A 24,787-nucleotide genomic window follows, 5' to 3' on the forward strand; every position below is an offset into this window, starting at 1 on the left:
ACTCCAGTTTTAAACAACTGGTTTAAACTCATAAAAATCTGAATCTGTGGGAAAACGTCTACAGTGGCTCCCCACGACTTCTCCTGGGGAAGAAGTGCTATCAGAAGAAATAACCACCCCACTTAAGCCCCCTCCCCAAACAACGCGGCAGCTTGAGAGCCGCCCTTCTACCTGCCAGCTCCTCCCCTGTACCACTGCGTGCACCAAAGGAGACGTGTAAGGAGGGCATGTTACGGCACAGTGAATGCTTTTTTAAAAAAATCTAGATTATAAATGTGTGAAGTAATCACATCAGAGTTCCACCTGTCTCGAACAGACAGTTTTACATCAACCTTGTATTCCTGCGTGCATGCACAGCATGCCTCTCTGCAAGAAACCGTATCAAACCTGGAAAACCAGCTTTCCAGCCACAGAGATTGACTTGGATAAAAGAAACTGAAGAAGCCTGACTCTATAACATTTATTTCAAATTAATTTTCTGCCATCCAGCTACAGCAGTTCATTTTTCCCTCTGAATGGGATCTAATAAGACCTAATAGGTGATAAATCAGTTTCCTGGTTTAGGGCATTAAGAAACTGCAGTGATATGTTCTGCTAGACCAGTGAGGTCTACAGCACTCTGTTCCACAACAAGCGGGGCATTAAATAGTCTTAAATCATCAGGCTGTCCCTTTCTCAGCTATATGACCACTCCCGCGGCTTTGAAATTTCAGAATGAGAAATCATTCTTTATGGCAAACTCTGTAGCTGCAAGCAAAGCAATTTAAAAAGCACTTTAGGAGAGCAGTTCCTACATACTGCTTCTGTTACAAATTACTTTGCTTCAGCATTTACAAAATATGCAGTTTAAATAATACAAATGGGTTATCAAATTATCATGATGTAAACAGATAGAAAAGTTGTTTCCTATCAACAAATCCATTATAAACTAACAACAAAACAGGATTATTTACTCAGAATCTATTCATTCCTGCTAATTTGGCACAGTATTATTAGAACTGAAGCTTTACATGTAACACACTCCAACTCTCGGGATAATTTGATAACGCAATACGTGTTGCCTGATCCATCTTTTTATAGGAGAAAGGTGAAATAAACATACGTGCTAACATCACAATCATTATTCAGCTCTCATATGTCAACGCCTATCCATCTCAATTACGAGTAATAACAGTTTTACAGAAAGTTTTGATGAGGCTGACGTTTATTATCCTCGGGTCTATAACTGATACTCCAAAGGCTTTATGTTCTAAGTTTAAAGCTGAACGAGGCTGTAAAGAAGGTGTCTTCTTACAGATTCAGCTATGCAAACAGAAGAGGCTCCCATCCCTTACCTTCTCGCCATCCCTGCTGCTGGAGCTCACTGCCCTTGCAGCTCGTACAGCAAAGTGGTTGAGGAGAACACTCTCTCATCCACGTCAGTCAAAATCAACCAGGTTAACTCAGTTTATTTAAGCCACACGAACCCAGCCTAGCTCTTTTTGCCTGAAGCCAGGGGGCGAATGGCTACACAAGGTGTTGTTTTGCAGCAATATTCTGGAAGTGATAACCTCCAGCAGAAAGATGGGAATCGGGAAGGACCATCTAGGTTAAACTTCCCAGAAGTGCATACCTCTAGGGGTTGTTCAGGGTGAGCGTTTGTCTACAGCTATGTTGACCTTAAAAAACGAAGTACTACGTTGACCTTCTTTATTTTTGGTACAAAATTGTGAATAATTTTTCCACTTATGCACCCAAGATGTGAACTGTGCTATCTCAACTAGAGGTCTGGGTTAATATTCATATGAAAAATGTACTAGTTATTGAAATAGAGCAGAACATTTCATGTGAAAATAATATATGATTTAAGTTCTGTTCTTCACTGCTGGTTGTTCACTGCATGAGCACAGGCAAATTACTTAATTCCTCTATGAATCAACTTGAACATCTGTAAGGTCAACATAATGCAGATGATCTTCCCCAGATGCTCTGAGAGTCTTACAAAAATAATTCAAATTAATATTATTGTTGCTACATAAAACCATCACTATAAATCTTACTTTATGGCTAACAAAGCATCTTTGACAACGGCACCCCTTTAGCAAAGAGGAGCTAAACAAGTCGGTAAAGTTTAATTTACCCACAATGACCAACTGTTTGAGTAACAAATCCAAAATATGATTTCTCAGATTAAAATGTAAGAACAGTATAGGTATGTACTTGCACATAAGATTAAATTGGGCCCATTTGCCAATGATATTTGTGCTGTAATTATCTCAAAAAATATTTTAAGTTAATTGTATTCAGGCCAAAAGTACCTTTAAATCAAATACTCAGGTAAGTAAGTGGATTGTGAATGGAAGATCGAAAGTGTATGTAACTTCTAACATCACATTAAAAATAAAAAAGTTTTACTATGATAAACTAGGTACCATAATGTTATTGAAAAAAGGTCATTAGCACATTTTAGACTAATATTTATAGAAGATGGAAAACAACATACTGTATTCCTGACAAGTAAATAATTGATTTGCTTGAACCTTAGACTGGTAAAGAATTAGATAAACGACAGGTTTGATTTTACACCATAGCTAACTCACAGCACTCTGCTACGGCTTGGGAATCAGTTCAAAGACTAAAGGAAAGTAAAATTTGATGGTGAATTAAAATAATCAAAATTGCATCCTTACTAATATCAGCAAATATTGTACCAGTGTTTATTTTCACACCATTTGCTAAGACTACACAATGCAGCAAAACCCCGTATGATGATATGATACCTTGAAAGAGATGCTTTGGTACGTTAGCACATTCCCCGCTGCTCTCCTGCGTGCTCGAGGATGGGAAGGGATTCTATACCTGTGAAGGAATCATCTCAAATTCTCCTGGGTGAGTCCTCAAAGCAGGCTGTAAACCAGCACCCCTTCTCCCACGTATTGCCATGGCACATCCCATGCAACAGCTCCTGGGCCTAAAGGCTATCATCTGTCTGTATAATTTATGCACGTTATTTTGAAGCCTCTGTCTATTAGAGCCTTCAGCGCTTTCAGAAATGAGCTGCACTGCATTTAAATGTAGGTTGCTTTCTTGACGTAGCCATGACTTTACTGCTGGCATTCTGCTTACGCCTGGATTATAAGTTCCTGATGTTGCTGTCTTGGAGTACCTGAATTTTAACATTAAATCTGTCATTTTCTTGTATTTGCTATAATTCAGGCTCAAAAATGGACTGAAGGACTCCAAAATACTGGCTAAAACTGGTTTGCTTGGTTTTTTTTAAAACTTTTTCACTGGAACTTAGTGCTACTTTTAAAATCTCTTACTTTCCCAACAATATAACCCTCCAAAATGTAGTTACCAAAAAAGTATTTACACCGAGTTACTGACATAAAGGAGCAAAAAAAAAAAAAGAAATTATTCACTTGCAACATCTTAGAATCATAGAATGGTTTGAGTTGGAAGGGACCTTGAAGATCACCTAGTTCCAACAAGCCCCCTGCCATGGGCAGGGACACCTTCCACCAGACCAGGCTGCTCCAAGCCCCATCCAACCTGGCCTTGAACACTGCCAGGGATGGGGCAGCCACAGCTTCTCTGGCCTCACCACCCTTATTATGTATTTGCTAAATTAGTTTAAAGTAAGGTAAACATTATCCAAATATGTTTACAGCTTTTAAACAAACCAAAGCTAGAATTAATATAGGACAACTGAATTGATTAGGCACCGTATTTTTATCTCACTGAACTCTACAGAGATTTACTTTCTGTTCAGTCATGTTCAAGGACACGCGAGGGTCAGTGCCAAAGAACCAGCATCCAAGAACTACTGCGGCGAGCCAGCCAGCAGAGCTCCCCTGTCCCCTCGGACATGTTTCGCTGGGATGTCTATCAGAGAGCAAGAAAAAAATCTGGTTGGTTTTTTCCTCTCTAATGATACGTGGAGTCATACATTGCATACAAATTGCCTATGCTCTTTTGAAAACCTGGGCTTTAATTTCCTCTTTCTTTTTAATATATGAACTGTCTTGAATAAGATATAAATAACCAAAATACACATGCCAGGTATTTCTCCCTTGGATCGATGAGCATGAGTTGCACTTTTTGTGACTCCCCACACAGTTTATTTAACTATGCTCTGCTCAGAAGCAGATCAGCAGCCTCTGCATTTCCCCCTACCAGACAGCATTCCTGGAGCCAGGCAATTTACTATTCACGGAAAGAAGGAAATGTTTAAGGGAACAGTTTTGTAAGTTGACAATGGTCAAAGCAAATGCTTACTGCAGTCAAGGAAAGCTGAAGGATACTACAGTACATCTGGAACCCAAGATCGACTTCTGTTAATTGAATTGTAAAATATACTAGCAAAAAAAAAAAAGTCATTTTCACAAACATGAATTTTTACTTATCCTATTATTTGCAGATCAGGAGACTTACATGGTGGGATAAGAATACCTTATAAATTTATGTTTGAAATTTAAGTATGTGTAACCATCACCAAATGCAGATTAACCTATCAAACGTTTAGCATGAAAGGGAAAAATGGCTGACAAAGTTTTAACTCTTGATATTTATTTTTCTTTGTATTTTACAACTAAAAAAAAGAAGGAACAAGAAACAGTGTTATAAAAGTTGAAGTGATGAGAAAAGTTTAGGATCACTGTATCATAAGCAGCTTGCTCATGCTGTTGCCAGCCAAAATGCAGCGCTCTAGGAGTAAACAAATAAATAAATAAACCAAACCACAATCGGTTAGCTTTTTTTTCCTAACAAAGAAGTCCCATTAAGCCCAAACAGTGCTCCACTCAGATTAGTTATTCATTTGTAGGTTCAGCTAGACATGAGGCAAGAGCTGCTGCATCTCTGGCTTGCATACCGAGCATATGCTGCACGGAACTCGTCCTGCAAGCCCGGCAGATCCAGGAGCTATTTGTTCCGCGCTGCACAGATGGCTTCAGCAAATGCACAGCAAAGCGCGATGAGCCCTGAACGCACGGGTCTTCTGCACTTGTCTCCTGGAATTGACGTGCACGTGTGCTGTGGGCATGCCCGGGACTTCAGGCAGCTGAGCTGCTGCTCCATGAGGGGGATGGATGATGGGAAATGTTAGGGGGGGGGGGAAACAACCAAAAAAACCTCACCAACGAAAAGAAAAAGGGCACATTTTTCTTTTTTTTTTTCTGAGGGAGATTTAGATCTATATAAGAATCAAATCAATAATACATTTAAATGGGTATTACAGTGTTCCAATGGACAAACTTCACGAAAAAAAGAATTCCCAAAGGAAAAGATGACATCCTTGTGCTTAGCTCTTACAAGACCAACGTGATGGTGTCCAGCCCTAGAAAACCCCTTCTGCTGCTGGTGCATCTTCAGCCCAAAGATCTTTCACACCAAACTTCCTAACCGATGTATCAAATTTGGTGATACAACAGTAGAGAGTAACACGAGACAAAACCTTCACATGCCGATTTTCTCTCTAGGCATAAGAAAACCAAAACATGTAAATCTTCCTTTTTTATTGTAGAAAAGGCTCTTTGGGATTGCTCCTTCTCAGCCTAAAGCTCCTAGTAGATTCTGCGCACTCCCAAATCCAGCACTGGTTCTGTAAGACGTCTCATAGTACCTACCATGCCAAACAGGGTTATTCATTGCACAGAGAGAATTCAATTATTAACACATAGCAGTGGGGAGCAGGCAAAAAAAACCCTAAACCAAGCCGGTTCAACATCACTGCAATTTCATTTAATAACACGCTGGAAACGATTTGGTGGTAACTCTTTCAGCACATGACATTCATCCTTTCTGACCGTGCCATCCGATGAAGGACTGTTATCTTTACAGGCACACGGACCTCTCCCACGATTCAGACGGAGAGACCAGGACCTTTTGCTCTTCCTTGACCCAGTGAATCTCTTCTACTGCATGAGAACCTGCCATCGGCACCCGCCGAGTTTTAACAGCATTTATTTGCTTTCTAACATATCTGTCCACAAAACACAACCCAGCCCTTCCAGCTTTTTAATTGAATTAGCTGAAAAACTTGGAAAACCAGTGTGTACCAATAAATCTTGTCTCATCACAAGCCGGCTATCTCTGGTTAATTGCGGTATATGGCTAGCGTGTGCCACACGCTTTCTGCGAGACGTCTCTCACCAGTCTGTCTGCCAGACTGGGAAGACAGTTTTTATAGATCTACAGATCAATTCTCGTGATCACCCAGTCTTGCAGCCGTACCGCTCACCCCACACCTACGTCTCTGCCCAGAAACTGCTTCAGTGTGTCTTAACACGAAACCTTTCTATTTATCAGCTATAACAAAACTATCACGGTCCCCACGTTAAATCAAGGCTACTGCTGCATTTCATCTATCACACTTGTACAGGTAGGATTTCCACATGAGAACAAGAGAACAGCTTTAACAGAAACACGTAAGTAAAAGGGATTAGGTATTTTACAGGAGAGAGAACAGCATGCTCTGATACAAAACTCTATGTACTGCACAGGGAAAGTTAACAAATTTAAATTAAATCCAGGTTAAGCACAAAATGGAGGAGTCAGTGCTGCCAGGGGAACCACAGAAAAAAATGCTGAATGCAACAGCATTCTTGCTCACTGGCTTCAGTGGGGTAATTTTTTTCCCCCTAAATTTCAGAACAAATAAATTAGCAATTCATGGTACAGATGTCACAAGTTATAAAGGAAATTAATGCAACAGTCTAACTGAAATGAGGCTGAGTAAAATGCTATTATTTTCCCTGTGGACTCATATGTCCACACACCGAGGTCTGCTTTGTGAAGATAATATCCAGAAACTGCTCAGCAAAGCTTGAAAAAAACCCCCCAAACTAAAACTATTCTGCTTTTTTTCAGAGATGCACTTGAGTGTTGGGTTGGGGTTTTGTTGGGGTTTTTTGGTTTTTTTTTGTTTGTTTGTTTTTTAAAGATGTAACATGGAAGGATTTGGTATAAGTTTGCCATTGTCAATATTCTAGTTTTCTCCTAAGGGCTTTTACTCTATGTGTTTTTTCTAACAAATAATTAGTTTGACATCCTGACTAACAATGAAACAAACTCTTGTAAGTTAGAAGTGCTAAATGTCTAAAACCTACATTGACTTCATTGTGAGTCAAATACGAAGCATGGTGAAGGATGGAAATCTAGTGTGCAGTCTGCATATTCATACAAGACGATCAACAGTTTTAGTCTATTTTCAAATTTCTTATTAGCAGCTCTGATGTTAGAATTTAAAATACATATTATACGCTGGATGAATAAATCACATATGCCAGCATAAATTTTTCATGATTTCTTCATAAATCCCTCATTTCTTGTTGTCAGTTGTCTTGGCAGTAACTAAAATATAGGAAGCTGTAAAAATGTGAGTCTAATTTAATTAAGACAACTGGCTGCTTTCAGTAGGATTTGACAAGTATGGACGTCAAAGAGTGCAATGGCTTTTTAGAAATACAGAGAATTTGAAAACCACCTGCATCAGCCCTGACTAGTTGGTGACCATCTTGCAAGTCCCTTGGGTTTTACATTTAATACTTGTTTGTAGATTCATATTCATTATAAACTGTGTTTTCTTTCACTTCAGCACCAAACGAGAGAGGGGGATTTTCACCTTCTTCAATCGAGACACAAGAGTTTACTAGAGTGGTGGACTTTTTTCTTTTGGAGACGATTAGACCAGACCAGAAAAGAGTAAATTAAGACAGCAGGAATGAAGAAGTGGATGCAGAAAGCGAGTCCTCAGCCTTCAAGAGAAATTACAGCAGAGCCAAGAACATGCTCTTCAAGGAGAACCGAGCCTCTACTCCCTTCCTTAGCAGACTGCCTGTATCAAAACACCGTTAGGGTGAGAAATGAGCTTTGAAGGTTTGGTCTGCGTACATAGAAGTGTCATTTGACGGAAAGCCAAACTCAGCACACATTTGTATAACTTCATTGCTACACTAAGGTACTCCAGCACTGAATCTGGCAAGGAGTGAAAATGCAATGATCCCTCGCTATACTCCTTGATCAGTATTCACCTGAAAAAGTACATTTGCTTCTTGGCACTCCTGCAGTAGAAACATTTGGACAAACTGGAAAAGATGAGGAATAATTCTTAAAAAATAAACTAAAATAAAATCCTTAGATGCTGTCAAAAGCACTGAAAATCACAGGTTTATGTAGACCAGAAAAACTCTATGGCTAAGAAGTAGTATTTTCTAGGACACAATACAGTGGCAAGTGCTGAATGCGTATGTGGTAAGCCTAAAAAGTGCCTGACGCTGTACCAGAAGAGGAAGGTATATCCCAATATGAATATATTAGTCAGGTAATAACTATGAGATGTATCTCAAAGAGGGAAATATTTTCCTTAAGAAAACTTTGCCTTGAGAAAACATGACTGAAGTGGTTGGGGAAGAAGCATGTTGTCAAGAATAGTGTGACAAATGAAAAAGTATTCAGTGTTCAAGGAGAACTTATATAAAACATGTTTGGTTTTGACAGTTGGCAAGTTTACTTTAATTTTTAAAAATTAAAGATGGTTGCTGGCTGAAAAGATGCAAAACAGTCCAGCAAGAAGAACGTGAGACAACAATGTGGGAGGGAGAGTGAATACTCACAAATACATCGTAGTCCCGCACCTCCTTTTAAGATCTCACTGACAAAAACATGCAACTAAAATTCATTCCAGAAATGTTTCTGTTTGGATATCTAAGTGAACTGTCAGAAAAGCACCGAATATCTTCTTCTACATCTTACTCATTTTTCCAACTTTATGAGTACTTTTGTTACGCCTTGCATACCGCAGAAATGACTGGTCCAGCAAAAGGTAAACCACAGAAACTAATACATTTTATCAGAGCCAAACACAGAGGGGAAGAAAACGAGTGATTACTGAATATCTGAATTCTCAGAGGGAAAATTTCAGCATGAAGAAATAAGTAACGTCATAAAGGTAGTTTTCCGTTAATATAGGATCATCTGTTCCTCCCACAAAGCTATTGCAGTTTGACTGCAACAGGAACCAAAATTTTCACATGTAACATGAGAAAAACGTAAGAGAGAAATAAAAACCAGGGAGGGTGGATACAGCTGTTACAGCCTTCCCTGTTTCATGGCCTGTGCGCTTCATCGATCCAACCCACACGCAATACGTCCTGGTGAAGGAGTCTGATGGCACTCATCGCCATGCAGAAGCCCATCTGGTGGACCAACTTCCCAGCATTTTTGAGAATAAGTTGACTTGTCGCATGGTGCAATGCATCTCAATGTTGATATATTAGCAAAAGACATCTTACCCTGTGCACTCCCACCTAACTGCTGCTGCACCTTGATCCCAAGTTTCCTACTGGAGAACAGAGCAGCTGCTGGTCAAAAATTTACTTTGCAACATCCATATGGCTTTGACAAGAGCCCAGGAAAACCAGTGGCGATCGCGGGCTGATGCTCTAACGGCACAGGGGAACTCCGTGCTAGTGCCCCGTGTTTGATGCCACGGTGTGTAACTTGCACATACTGCAGAACTCCAAACGGAAAGTTTCTGTTCTACTCTGTCTCTTTGTGTTAACACTTAAGTTTCTTACGGTGCCTAACCACAGCACTCGTGAGCACCTAGAATGCAGTATAATTACTCTTAACAGTTTTAATGACCTGCCAGATGTAGCTCTTTAAAGCAATACTGATCATCCCCTCCATCCAGAAGGCGACAATAATACGTGCTATTAACAGGGTAGAGTTGGTACCCCGGCCCCCTGCCCCTCCGCGATCAACGGCACATATGCATACGTATGACTGTATAATGGCAAACAGCCTTCCCCACGGATGGCAGCCGGTGGCAGACGAATCACCTTTGCAAACTACTCACTACCCAGAAGTTACGCTTGGTTTAGAGATACAAGATCAAGGTTGAGATAAGAGGAACAAGGCTCTCCCTGGCAGCATCCCGCCCAAGGTCACACTGTCCATCACCAGCACGCCGTGACCCATCAGTATCCGCTTGGTCCCAGTCAGGGGAGCGATCCCAATGGTGGGAATCGGCCACAGCGCACGAGATACAGCCCTTGCACCAGCCCAGTGCTTTAAAGCTGCCTCTACACCAGTTACAGAAAGACAGATGACACCTGAGCCAGCGTAAAGCCTGCCAAAACAAATCAAGCTGTCAAAAAAAAAAAAAAAAATTAATCAGGGGGATGATATTGTATGAAATGAGCGCTTTGTGTTATGGAGAGGTGGTGTTTTTCACCCGGCAGCGGTAGCTCTAAAATGAACTTTGGCAAGTTGTCACAACGCAGCCGGAGATAGCGGGTTCAGGGATCAGAAGCTCCGCTTTCAGCTGTCTCTCTGAAGCTACTTGCAGGTATCCTTTCCATTTTACTGATAATCATAATGACCTCAAAAATTACAGTTTTCACACCTTCTGGAGCAACCATGTATTTATTTAAATTTTTGTATTTTCCTGAAGTTGCTGGCAATCAGCAAACAACTCCCACAAAGGTAAGGCTGTTCCCAAGTCTGAAGGCGAGGGTTTAGGCAAAATTAACAGGCAAATGGGGGTGGGAAAGGTCAGAGGAGGAACAGCAAAGGTGTTTCCAGAGCTCGGTCCTTCCAGCAGCCAGAGGGCTCTGGATGCCGGCTGTGAGCGCAGGCAGGCTTTGGAGGGAGTTAGGCGTTAGGTGCTGGCTTTCAACAGGCAGAGGGGCAAGGTTTTCCCATATGTGGCAGGACAAAAATCTGAAAAGCTAGGAGATCAAAGCTGCTGTTCACTGGCCGAGCAAACGCAAGTGTATCCTTGAATACACTGAACAGTAAACACCCTTCACAGCTCAACAGGCATTTGATGAATGTATATATACAATGACTTTAAAGAACGAAAACATTTACTTTTAATATCTTTCGTATTATTGTTTTTAAGACCCCAAATGAAAAACAGCTTGGATGCTTAAAGTTCACCCATTCAAAGAACAAGAGTTGCACAGAAGCAGCTGATAGTATGTGGCCCAGTACTAATATTTCCTGACACAAATGATTATCCATTACCTGTATATTAAGGATGCTCTCATTTTGGTAAGTGTTAAAAAAATAATGAATTCACCTCATCATTTCAAGCTGTTCATCCCAAGATCTGTCAATACGTCTGTTTTACCAGCTGCAACAGTGCCTGCTTAACTTTAACACAAATCCTTATGATGAAAAAAGAGAAACATCTGTCAAGAACGGCTGAGCTAAATCTATGCCTCCTATGCCATTAAGAGACAGAGAAGATGACTTTTCAGTCCTCATTTTCAGTGATATAAACCTTCACAGTGGTGATAGCCAAGGATCTGGTACCTCTTTTCTCTCTAAATACCCTTTAAACTCTTACTGTCCTATATTCACACATGATTGTACAATCTGTTATGTCAGAGCATGAATAATATTCTTCTTTTTTTTTTTTAAACTCTAGTTATTACTACACTGGCTGTGCTTTCTCACACTTGAACTATAAAAGCTTGTTTTCTAGAATCTGTTCATGAAATACCTCTGATCCTAAAATTTAATAACCCCAGGAAAGGCCTCACTGGCTTTTTGCGCATCGAGGCTACTGCTCTCCGAAGCCAAAGTGCTGCATAATTGTCAGTCATTTAAAAAGACGAAAACCCAGAAAACGAACGTGTTGCCAACTTAAAAGCAAATGGGGCTTTAGGCATATTTTACCAATATTATATTAAATTGATAACTGTGCTGGTCACTGTTCTTGTGAACTATTAAAAAAATCATATATGAAGAGCAAAGTATCATTTTATAATACCTCTAACACCTCTGTTTAATCAAGCTACTCCTTCTACCATGTTCATTTAATATGCTACTTATGCATGGCAGAAAAATCTTGCAGTAGAAGAACCAGCATTTGAGATGATGCAGTGAATTTATCATTGATATTCTGATACTATTTTTGTTCTTGTATAACTGTGTTCTCCTTAAAATGGGCTAATATTGGCAGGAGAGGGAAATACAATTGAGATGGTGTTAAATGTGTTGGAGGCTGAAGCTACCCCAGTGCCAGCAGCAGCACAGCGTGGACCCAGGCTGGATACCAACAGCCGCTTCTGGACACCTTTCACCTACAAAGCGACTCTTTTGGCTCTACAAGACAAAAAAAAATGGGAAATTAAGATTTTGGCATGAGACTTGGGAGTCACAAGGGCTGGTCCGTTCTGACAAGCTGTCTTCTGAAACACAACAGCCTGCAAGCAAGAAGAGACAGGGTATAGTTTGGCTAAACACAACGAAAGACTTTCTCAATGCAGAGCAATCCAAGAAGCTTCCTGACATCACAGTTTCACCCTTCCTTGCCCATGGGCTTGTCTGGGCCAAAGGAAAGTGGCTCAAAACATTATTCCTTCCACTTCAGGGAAAGCTTTTTCAGCTCACCACACTTAGATAGGAACTGGTATTTCCAAAAGTAAAAACAGGTCAGCCAGAAGGCTGCGTAAGATTTCTTTACACGTTATCCAGTTGTCATTTTTCACCAAATCCTGGCAATGTAAATCAGGTGCGATTTTTGAAAGGGCAGACAGTAAAAGGCTCTGGACACTGCATCAATCCTAAAACTCACATCCCAGGATAAAAAAAAAAAAAAAAAAAAGGGGAAAAGTCATGGGCAACCTTTAATAATTCTTGAAGTCTGATAACCTGACGCATTCTTCACATCTAGACATACATAGCCAGCCTCACTGGCTCAGTATGTGAAGGATAAACTTCTCCAAAAGCCTGCTGAATTTTTGTGTCTCTCGTCCCTCAGGTTTAAAGCCTCCTGACTTCTTGTACCACCATCAAGAAAATTTCTTCTTGCATTTCTTGAGGGATAGCTCTTGAGATTGGTAATGCAGAAGGGACAATGTTGCAGCTTTTACTATTTCCCAATATTTTTTATTCCTGTATCACAAAAAGGTGATGGATGGAAGGCAGTCAGAAGGAATACGCTAGGAATGTTACAGATACTGATTTGACTATGGAAACTAAATCAACAGGAATCAACACACTACAGGATTTCCTGCAATGGTTGTTGATACATAAGAGGACCACACACTCAACTCTATCTTCCTTTGCAATATCATAACCTTCTCCCAGAAGAAATTCCTGTCTCAGCAGAAAGAAAGGGCAAAGTGTTTTCCCTGATACGGCTGCTGGCGGCTTTGCTCTGTGCGGTGCCAATTGCACCCCACCTCCGCTCCGGCATCCCCATGGCGGGTCAGCGATTCCCAATTCCTATGGGAATCCCTCGGGAGAGCAAAACCTCCCACTTACCTGAAAATCAACAAGCTTGGGTTTTTCCTTCTTTGTTTGGAAAAGGGGCATGAACTTCTGTGGTTCTGATACTTTTTATTATTATTATTATTTAAAGGACATAGGAGTATTACAGCACAGAGCAATTGATTTTACTGGAAAAGTAAATAAAACTCTAAAAGACGACTAGATCAGCCAAAAGGCCATTTTCTCTCCCACCTCTAAGTGCTGAAAATAACAAAGTCACTAATTGATGGTCAAACACATAGAATTTACAATGCGGTTTCAAAGATAACTACAGAAATCTTCATTACAGAGTAACAGCCAAGAGAAGCATTTAAGCCTGAACTTCCATTTCCAATCTACAAATAACATTTTTTGTTACTTCTAAAGACTGAAATACTGGGGTTTTTAAAAATACTGCAAGAGGAGAAGATTAATAAAACTCGAATGTGAAAAAGCAGCACATGCTTCACTCACTAGGTATTTTTAAATGTGCAATAGTATTAACTTAAATGAAGCTGACATGGAAAAATAACAATTTTAAGTGAAAATTGCTACACCTTCCATGTTAAAAATAGATATCACATGACACTAGCTTTTACTGTTAGTAAAAATGGAGTCCTGCTAACATGCTTTTTGATTTAACACCTTCAGCTTCATTTAATTAACTCCTTTGCGCTGCTGCTTTTATAAGAAACAAGTATTCACACCTTCTTGTTCATGCCATACATTTTGTGCCAAAAAAAAAAAAAAAAAGGCAATTTCATATTTGGGTATGCGATGCGGACAGCACTTCATGCCGTTGTTTAAATATCCCGAACGGATCGATCCAGGCAGTTGCCCCAGAGAACAGGCTGCCTGTGAGGGCACCAGAATGTCAATTAGTAACTGGAAGAGCACATTCGGGGGGGTTTAGGTGTCCTTGTGTGTATGCTGCACACATCACAAGGCCATGGGCTGTACGATAAGGTAGGAGCTTTTTCCCTCCTACCATACAGAAGATAATTTGAAGCCGCGTTGAAACATGGGACCGTCAGAAGTCTCCTTCAACGGCACAGCACGGGGAGGTCTCGGGGAAGGACCCTGCATCGGGGCGTCCTGCCGCTCGAAGGGAGAACAAGGACAGCGCTTTCGGGGAAGGGCTCCGCTCTTTTTGGCTGACGGCCAGCGTAACGAATTGGGAGGAGAGGACTAGGTGCCGTCTAGCTTTAAGCCTGCTCCCATCAGAGCGGTGCACTCCTGCAGAAGGGATCCTCTGCCAGCCCCGGACCCAGCCCCGCAGGACGAGGGACCACCGGGATGCCTCTGGGCTCCCACCACCAAAGGACACCGGCATCATTTTCTCAGTCTTGGTTTTTGTCACGTTTACGGCCGATACTTAATTTTTCCTCTGGGAAAGCTAGAGAGCAATCACTCCTCCGGGTGGTCCCACGAAACTCGGTGCTGCAGGGAAAGAGACTGATCCGGCACCAAAACTAAACGCGAGGAGCCAGGCAAAGCGGAATAAAGCTGTAAGGCACGTGGTCCCAAAGGCTTCAAGAAATGGGAAAGCAAATATTTATATGCAGCTTCATCCCAAACACTCACACTGGTACAATAATGAGAATTCTACTGTTCATGATCTGACCTCCCTCAACCTTATATATAGCTAAACTTTGAATATCTACACAACAGGGTCTTTTGAGCGAATTCAGACAGCAAAAGAGAAAAAGAACATTAGAATTTATAAAAAACAATTTAAAATTTAAAATTACAGTTAGGTTTTTTTCAGTTACAATTAGAAAATTTAGAATCAGAAAATTTTAAATTAAAGGAACTCTTCCACTAAAGGATCTATCTGATTAAAGGTAATCTGCTAAGGGTTTCTGCTACTCCTGAAACAATTAAAGCTCAAACCAGACAAACAAAAATATGTAACAACTTATTATTATCCACTATTCAGTGCAGAATATATTGAATTCTTCTTGAACCGCACCATTTGATAACCAAAAAATTTCATACAAATCAAACTGGTAAATATATTGGTTGGTATAATAGGCTCACGAGGACAATCATCACAAAGTATTTTAACGTCAACCCAGGTTTAGATTCTAGGAGGGAAAATAATATCCAAATAATTCTCTTCCATTTGAAATTAATTTGGCAATGGTTCTTCAGATCTCAGTTAGACTCTTACCAAAGAATTATCATGACACATAGCCTAATAACCTCCCCTAGCTTTCTTTCAAAACAATATATTAAACCCAGGAGTTCTTCACACTGTACATATGCAAGTTGGGAAAAAAAAGTGCTAGTATCCAAAATAATGAGTTGGCTTTATTAGTATCTTGTTAAAAACAAACGAAACCAGACATCTACAGCATACTGTGGATGATGATTCCAGAAACTGAGGAAGAAAAAGCTATTTGGAATGTTATCTTGCTTTTGCTTATTGTAACCGTTGAGCCAAGCTGCTACTTTTGCTCAGTTTCATGGAGCTCGTATGCCCTATTTTTCTTTTAAAGCATCACATTTCTGAGCCGCTTGTAAAACCAACAGTCTGTGAGGTGCCTCTCAATCGCTCATTACCTGTTTGCAGAACAAATATTTAAGAGTTGGTAAAATATATCAAGGAAGATGACCAGCAGGGCAAGCTCTTTGTTTAGTAGCTATCTCTACCAGTGAAGCCCCATGAAATACCCTATACGTAAAAACCGCAGCAGTAACACGGGAAGTCCGCTGCATGAAGTATTATTCTAAATTCGCACATCTCTTTACAGTTCTCAAACTTCATTAGATACACGTAGCATTCAAAATGTCTTGTGGGGATTAAATCTGCCACCACTCAAAGGAGGACAACCAGTTAACAAACAGGAATATTGCTAGGTCCAAACCTTAAGACTTACTTGCTACTTAAAACTTAGCAAAGAGCCAAAAATAGCAAGGCCTTGTAACAGAGGAAAACAAGAGAAAAGTCTCTAAAACCTTAATTCACCTTTTACCTCCTTCATATATAAAACTTGAACTCAAGAACACCCGCAGCTGGAATCATTTTATCCCTACGTGTTTCTTTCTAGTTCAGGAAGAGATGCTCCCCAACACGCAACTCTCTTCTTTAAATACACCATAATTTTCTTGTGGCACATAAAAGTTTGAAGTGTCACGGAATATATCAGAAAGACTTTGAGACGACGTTAACTACCGCTGAACAATGGAGATGTGCATATTAGTCTAATGCTCCACAGTGGTATTTTTGAAGCGAGTACTGAATAAGGATTATTCTTTCCCCAGCAAAATTACACGCACCATCTCCCTCGTGCTTTAGGATGAAATACACCTGCAACAGCCCTCACCTGATGAGATGGCTCGGTACAGAGATCTACATTCCCATGAGGAGAGCAAATCCCATCCACGCTTTAGGGACAGAAAAATAGGTTTGTCAAGGGAAGCATAACAATAAAAGACAGAACGAGCAGAGTCACAGCGGATGCTCGACACAGTCACCCAGCCCAAGCCCACCTTCCTTGCTGCGGGATGCCTTCACCAAAACCCACACGCCTTCAAACATATGAAACCCATAATTTAGACTGTATAATGATGATTAAAATGGTAACTATTTTAGTGCTGGAAATCATTATTCCACCTCTAGACCCCCGGAGAGATTAATCATGATACAAATAAACGGAGGGAGTACTCGGAGAAGCAGCAGATGTTTTGGGGGGGCTGGGAGGGGCTGCGACACATCCCCAACGTTGGCAGCTCCACTGGCGCAAAGGCTGCTACTCAACTTCTCTAGCATAACTGATCACAGATAACAGAAATAAAGGAGAAAACCAGATCCATTAAATCCAGTGGACTGCCAAAACCCCAACTGTTCATCGGTTCTCTTGACAGTACCGTTATCAATATACCACCTATGGCAGGCACAACATTTCTAACTCCTAATGGCTGGGATAAAATAACCTGCTACGGGGGATGCTTCCTTTCCTCCCACTACGGAAACCATCAAGGGAAAAGAGCACCCACTGAAGCATATTCCTTCAAGGAAACTCCGCCTTTTTAGGAAGAACCCCCCCCCCCCCCCGTGTTATTTTAAACATAGTCAAGTACATTCATTTTACTCCCAGGTCCAGTTAATTTGACAGGTACAATACTAAACCAAAAATCCTGCAAGGTCTTTACTGAAAAGGTCAGTACATTATGCAACTAGGTTTTATGGACAGCAAAAAAATTCCCTGCATGTACAGAAACTGTACCTTTATATAATTTATCAACATGCACTCATCTCTTCTATTTACAGATGAAGACCAAACTTTTGAGCACATGAGTTAATTTTGAAAACTGGCTCCTAAGAAAGTTACATGCTTTGAGAATTTTTATCCTCAATCTATACATGGTAAATAGTGGGAGGTTTTTCTATACAGAGACATACTTGTCACTAAAGAAAAACAAAATTGCTCCCATTTGAAGTCTTATTTCATTCCATCCCTAAATAAAATTATTTTGTTCAAGCTGCATATCTTGTCTGGACTCCTAAAACTTTCTAAATAAGAAAGCACGGAGTTGTATAGAAAATGTATTAATAGTCAGGAAAAGTAGCACCGATTCCTTCTAATCTAAGCTTTTCCTACTGTTCAGACTCTCATTGAAACAACGCGTCCCTTCTCCTCCTAAAATATAATTGCATTTCAAACACTTTCTTCATCACAATATTCTATTTGGAAATGTAAACCAGTTACCATATTCCATATCAACACATATTGAGTAAATATTTTAATGATCAGTGCCCCAGTTATAAGTGCAAGCTTTCAAGTCACATCTACTAATAATCTCTTTGAACATGGTATTAATGCATGTACCTGTGCAGGGGTTCTGGAAAATGAAGCAACGATTTCAAAGTTCTTTTGTGCTTTCTCCCCGCATCCCATATGTCTGATATTACTTGACAGTCTGTAGAACTGTGTTGTGTCCCTGCATTTTCTGCGGTTTTCTATCCAGAACCTTTGTCGTCCTTCCGGACTGTTCTCCCCTGTTCTGAAAACCACACCTCCATCCGTCAGTAGCTTGGGATGGATTTTAAATAAGAGCTTTTGCACTTGCATTTAATTTGACAGATGCAACTTGACTGGTCAATTATGTAAGTGCAAAGAGCCTATTTTCATACATTTATTAAAAAAATCAGTGTTTTTATTTCTATATGCCTATATAAAGCCTAGCAGAATATTGCAATTAAGCAAAATTTCAATAATCTGAAAAACAATTTTATTTTGGCTTCGGGTTACTTGTCAGTAAGAATAACTCTTAGGCAACTAAAGCCTGTACTACATTTTAAGGTTCACAGTTACGCAAAACTTGCTTCAGTTCATAACCACTTCAGTGTTTGCACACTATTGATGGATAGTCACATACACAGCTGAAGTTAATTCTGAAAGCGCAGTATGGATCTGACAGGTACTGCTATGACAACCATGGAGCAGAACAGCCTACATTTCCCTGGAAGCTCCAAAAATAAACATGTACAAGCCACTCCGGCAACAGTAAAAAGATAGTGTTTACCAGACGTACCTCCCTGAGCTTTCTTCCTCCTCTTTGCAAGATTTTTTTTGTTTTTCACACAGAAAATTCATTAAGCTTCTGGACTGGGTTTTCGGGAGGAAACACACCTCCACCCACCTGCAAAGCCAATGCAGCACTAGTGGGGAGCAGGTAACACCCGCCAGATTCCCTCCGCAAGGCAAGATATATTTCCTCTGGAAAAAAATACGTGGGCACAAGAAACCGCATTCTCACTGAGAAGCATCGCATCCCTTTTTCTCTGACTTCAAAAGGCAATATAACCAGGTATTTTATGTAAATGTGGACATTAGACACAAAAAATAGAACAGAAAACATCAAATTCATTTTTCATAGGCAGCTCAGCTTCCACTGGAACAGTTGCAGATGAAAGTAGTAGCTATAAATTAATATAACATAAGGTGTACCAAAGGAACTGATTGTCTCAAATGCCAAAAGTAAGACCAAAGACTAAATTATTTTCATTTACAAAAACACAGAGAGGAACTGTTTTCATGTTCTGAGTTATGTGTTTAAGAGGAACCTAAGTTTAGCCTGTCAGCTTACGACAAAAGTTAAAAACAATTTCTAAAACATTTCTGAATCATTTCTAAACATGATTTAGAAGGGGAAAATGTAAACAATACAAAATCCCTGCCTTTTTTTTTAAACTACTTTTACAGTTAAAACTCTGAGTGCATTTTCCTGCAGGAGATGCTGGGAATGAAGAATCTGCCTCCAAAGTGCTCCCCGTCCCTGTCCTGAAACAGGAAAAACCTCCTGACTCCTTGCAACTACTAAATAGAGCTATCGGAGTTTATCACAGAGACCTGCATGACAAATACCATGATAGTTGAAGATCAGGCCTAAATTTCATTATCAAGCATCTGGTGAATTGCTACAAAGCGGCTGTAGTTTTCAACACAGCTGATAAAAACACTTCCTTTTAATCCAGTGATATTATGCCTTTACCTTAATAGGAGTAACTCTTCCTGAAAACGTGAACACATATAAACCTTACAACGAATGTAACTTAAAGGTGCCCAAGTATCTTAAACAGAATTATTAGCAATTTCTAACAGCAATATTTAAAACTACAAGTAGCGTTTTCTTTTAAAGTTGTCTTAGCTCATCCTTATTTTTAGGCACCGTGATCATGAATACATTTAGTAACCACTTGCCAGGAGTTTACCAGGCTCAAAAATTCCCGTTAAAACAGACGAAAAGCGACATAAATTTAAACGAGACGTAATCCTAACACAGTCCAACACGGAGAAACGGCCCCGAGTGACCGATGCCCACGGAAACACCACGCGAGCAAGACACTTGTCAAACTGTTTTTAAATACCTCTGCTGCTGGAGACTTCACAATGTCCCGAGCAATCCACCGCAGTGCTCGCTGCCACAGTATTTCCCCCAGCCTCGAACCTGAACGTTTCTTGCTACAGTTTATGATCAATATTCTTATGCAATCCAACGTGGCTATGCAAGGGCTATTCCCATCAGCTCTGCTGCAAAATTTTATGCGTCCGAAGGCCATTTCTTCTCTTTCTGCCCCTCTGTCTTCTCTCTTCTTTACATTTACCCCAAAGCAATGGCCATTTTGAGACAATATACGGATAAAGACTTAATTATTAAATACTATTTGAATATTCCTTTCAATCAACCACCCCTAAAAGCACTGTGCTGGCAGGTATTGGCCTTTTAGGCATTCTGCTTTCTGGTTTAAGCACAGCCTCTTGCTCTTCTAGAAGTAGCTGTTTCAAACGTACACACTATGGTCTATTATTCATCTCTGTCACCCTGTCATCAATGTTTCTTTCCATCTCTGTTGCTTGGATATTGTTTACTGCAAAACAGCAGCTAATTCGGACTGAAATTTGACAGTGGAAGGAAAAGCCATAGCATCAGTTTGAATATTCTTTTCTTTTACCCCCTCTGACAACTTAACGCTGCACAGCACCTGATGGACCTACGCTGCGACCACCATGTCCTGCCACGTCTGATCAGCAAACCAATGCCACCTTCAACATATTGGTGGCAAACCAAAGGATTACATGAAACCGGTGACATTCAAAACCTTGGACTCTTAATGCAATTTGTGCTATTTTTAATTAAATTAGAGAAGTCAGTAAATAGAGTATTAAGTGGCACACGTAAGAACAAAAAAGTAACAATTATCTCATTAGATATGAAGATTTTTTGTGTTCATTTCAGCACAATAGGTGGTAACACAGCGTGACTATCTGTGTTATTGAAACAAAGGCATGCTGAGCATGGGAAGTAATCCTGCGCACGGCACAGCATACTGCGGGCATAGGAAGGAGATAGTACCCTGAAGTTTTGACGCACTGTAACAAAAACATGCGTGCTAACTACACAAAACAACAGTAATTTCTCTGACTATTAATGGGCATGGATATATTTATGTATATAAGAATCCTACTAGTAAAGTTCAAAGCATAGTACTAAATTTTAACTAAACAGGTATTTGCAAATATTCCCTGTAATGCAGTCGTTCACACGCGGTTCTCCGTTTCCCCTCTTCCCCCGTAGCTACAACTCTATCTCAGCCAGAACTTTTTAATCCACTGTTAACTATGTGGAAGCAAACCATCGCATGGAGAAGAGCTGCCCGGGCTGTCTCTGCCGTGCAGGTGAAGAGATAACTCCTAAGGGACTGGTCTCTCTGCTGCTCGCAGAGGGGGCTTGGAGGTCTAACTTCCAGCTGGGTAATTTTTTTTCCCTTTGTTTCACACTACCAGATATATTTCATGGAGGGAAACAAATGAACTTACAAACATTCTGGATATATTTAAGAATGAGCTCACTTAATTTGGCTCATAACACAGAAATACTCGATCTGCAGAAAGAAGTACTTTGCAAGAGTGACACAAAATGGCAGGCTCCGAGTTATTTCTATTGAGAGGACGTGGTAGCTTTAAAAGACAGAATTTGTTCTTAAATTTGTCCTAGTTTTCTTCAATAAAAGTTTATAGGGGCGAAAATAAATGGACCAGATGGACAAAAAGGTATTTTACAATGCAGCTTTCTGGTTTTGGAAACCACATTAACTTCAACAGGAAAAATGAAAAGCACTCAAATCAATTCAGAAGCATTTACAAACAAGCTGGTGTAATGAAAATGAACTTGTAAATTAGAGATGAACAACCCCCTTTAGCACTTCTGCAGATATTCATCAACACCAGAAAGACTTGAAAACCGTTTTTGTTTTCAACTTTAATTACTACTCAAATATTCTATGGGTACTGAGGTTATTCAGTAAGAATCAAAGATCTTAACAACACATCCCGTTTCTGCTTCTTCAGGACTTAATGCTCAGCATGGGAAAAAGACAAGACTATTTGTACGGATCAGAAAATCAAAGCCCCTACACTAACTGCAGATCTCTGCATCACACTGTATTACTTCAAATTCCAGAGTGAGGAACTGCCTGGTAAGAATACTTTTGTGCTTTAAAGAAAAAACGGAGGGGAGGGAAAGGCTCTTTCTATACTTTTGCTCTTTTATTTCTATGACCATAATTCTGCAGTTTAAAAAAAAAAAAAAAAAGAAAAAAAGAGGTTAAATCCCCACCCAAATGAACACTGAGGGGTCAATTTGGCAGTATTGTGAAGATAATATAAGGAATACTAATTTTCTTTACATTTGGGGGAACAGTCATCGCAATACTGTTCACACCACTGTAATTGCCGTGTGACTGATTAGTGTCCAAACACAGACCTTCCCAATTATATTTCGATCTCTTGAAAAATTCCACAAAGCAGAGGGGTGTTCTCCTGTTCGGAAGGATGCCAGGTAACATACGCTGTGAGGGTTTCCAAAGCACCTGCAACACGACTCTTGAGACAGTTGGAGTTCTTGAACCAAAACCACTTTTGAAATTTAAAAAAAAAAAAAAAAAAAAAAAAAAAACCCAAGGGGCTTTAGATCTTCCTCATCAGCTAATCTCAAAGGGCTCTTCATTTAAAACAGCAGGTGCTTTGCAGGCTGCAGCCACGCAGCAGTGTGCATCCATAACCAATGGGTATAACTCAAAAGATGGCTCAATCTCCTAACTCATATTTATTAAGAATCGATTTTATTAGGCCATTAAGGAGACTTCAGAAGCCAAGATTAAAGTTATGGTGCATTTTTATAAAGGAGTAGGAACTGCGGTTCAGGATTTTATACAAGTAAATACCAACAACTATAGCCATGGTAGCTACCAGTAAGCACAGAAGAGATTCTCCAGGCACCTACTAAATATAATACTTTTTCCTTATACTTTCATCACGGTACACATAAAAGCATTTGACACACTTAATAAATGTCACAATCATAAAATACTGCACAAAGGAATGCTAAAGAATGATAAAGCTGCAATTATTGAGCAAAAAAAAAAAAAAAAGAGGACTAGAAACATTTGCAGCCTGTCTCTTCATTACCAGGCTGATGGAATCTGGGTTTAAAATGCCCTTTCAATTCTTTCTTGTTAATGCCACTGAAAATACTCCAGAACATACAACTCTATGTCAGCATAGGATAACCACTAGTTTTTGAGGTCATATGCAAAACATATAATCTATCCCCAAAGGAATAAATTTAATTATTATAAGACATGTATAGAACCCTACTGCATCTACAGTTTGTTTCAAAATTTTGGTTCTTAGAATGATGCCACCCTTAATTTGTGGAGGACTCTAAGAGCCCCAAAACAGGCCACTAAAACGCTGCCCTGCAATCTCCAAAGCCAATTTTAAAATAATTATTTGCATCACAGAAGAAAGAAAAAAAAAAAGCACCACCCTAGCTGCTGCATTGTGTTTTACTGTTTCCAAGCAACACTGTTGTTTCAGATCAAACATGAAACAGCCATCTCAGAAAGCTACAGTGCTTTTTCCTTTATACTTACTTATTCTGCATCATGTTCATTATAACCCAGTCGAAGGGATAGACGTTCTTCCCAATGAGATTCTTGAACATGATGAATGTTTCCATCAGAAAATCCTAAAAGAAGAGAAAATATTTGGAAAAGATCACTCTTCTAGATCAAAAAACCACAAGTGATAGTGTCAGTTATTAATGACTAGATTCAAAAGGTGTCTTACTGTTCCGCTTCATAAAAAAGCCATTATTCATACACAACATACATAAATTCTACTAAGGCATATTTATATATGATGTACATAAATCCTACAATAATTCTATTTAAACTTTTCAGAAATGACAACAATAGTAATCCTACATCGTAAACTACCCACAGTATTACTCAGGAACAAACACTGGTTTTCCAGTTATCCTAAGGCAGTTTCTGCTGAAAAAAAAAAGTTCTTTTCTATACCATAGACAAAGTCTCACAGTCCCTTCTTGTGCAGCATGTGTTGCAGCATACGCGTCGCAACAAATGCCTGGCATATGTTGCGAAGTTGTTAAAAGCATACTGGTACATGGAAAGAGAAAAAAACCCAAGATATTCATTTTCATCTTGCAATTACACTAAAAATACTCCCTGAAGTCAGTTGATGAGTTTTCCTTCCCCTTGTGAATACCCTCCTAAAATTTTCTCTTGCCTGAAATCAAGATTGTCTATTTATTAAAAAAAATATGCTCTAGCTCAAAACTGTGATTCAGGTAAGGGTGGTGGTGCACATTACCCCGACCTGGGGTAGACGACAGCAATGGTTTGGCCATCCCAAAACCAGGAGAGACACTCTCTCTAAAGGGAGCAGCAGTAATTGCTTCTGCCATGAAAACCTGACCCAGAACAAAGTTAATTTAGTAGCATAAACCAATTTATTTCTATACAGATATAAACAAACATCTCTTTGGAACAGAAACCTCGTATACTTTACAATGTAAATCATCTTCTACAATTAGGGAATCTATAATCTCTATCTAACAATTTGAGTAATATCAAATGCTTGGAGAAAGATAAAGGGGGGAAAAAAGAACTTAATGCAGAAAGTCCTTGATCTACTTCACGCAGAGATAAAAATGAACTTTTATTCCA

At 39.8% G+C, this 24,787-nt stretch overlaps 1 protein-coding gene across 2 annotated transcripts in view; it reads right to left on the reverse strand.

Moving 5' to 3' along the window:
• DOCK1 (dedicator of cytokinesis 1) overlaps positions 1-24,787 on the reverse strand; it is a 311,286-nt gene that overhangs the window by 102,815 nt on the left and 183,684 nt on the right. For both annotated transcript variants that reach the window (XM_010581957.1, XM_010581956.1), the window contains exon 29: positions 23,690-23,784. In XM_010581957.1, the coding sequence (XP_010580259.1) occupies positions 23,690-23,784 (95 nt within the window). The remainder of the gene's footprint in view (positions 1-23,689; positions 23,785-24,787) is intronic.

Source organism: Haliaeetus leucocephalus, unplaced genomic scaffold (genome assembly GCF_000737465.1).
Source record: "Haliaeetus leucocephalus isolate CR32 unplaced genomic scaffold, Haliaeetus_leucocephalus-4.0 Scaffold830, whole genome shotgun sequence".
NCBI classification, from domain to species: Eukaryota; Metazoa; Chordata; class Aves; order Accipitriformes; family Accipitridae; genus Haliaeetus; species Haliaeetus leucocephalus.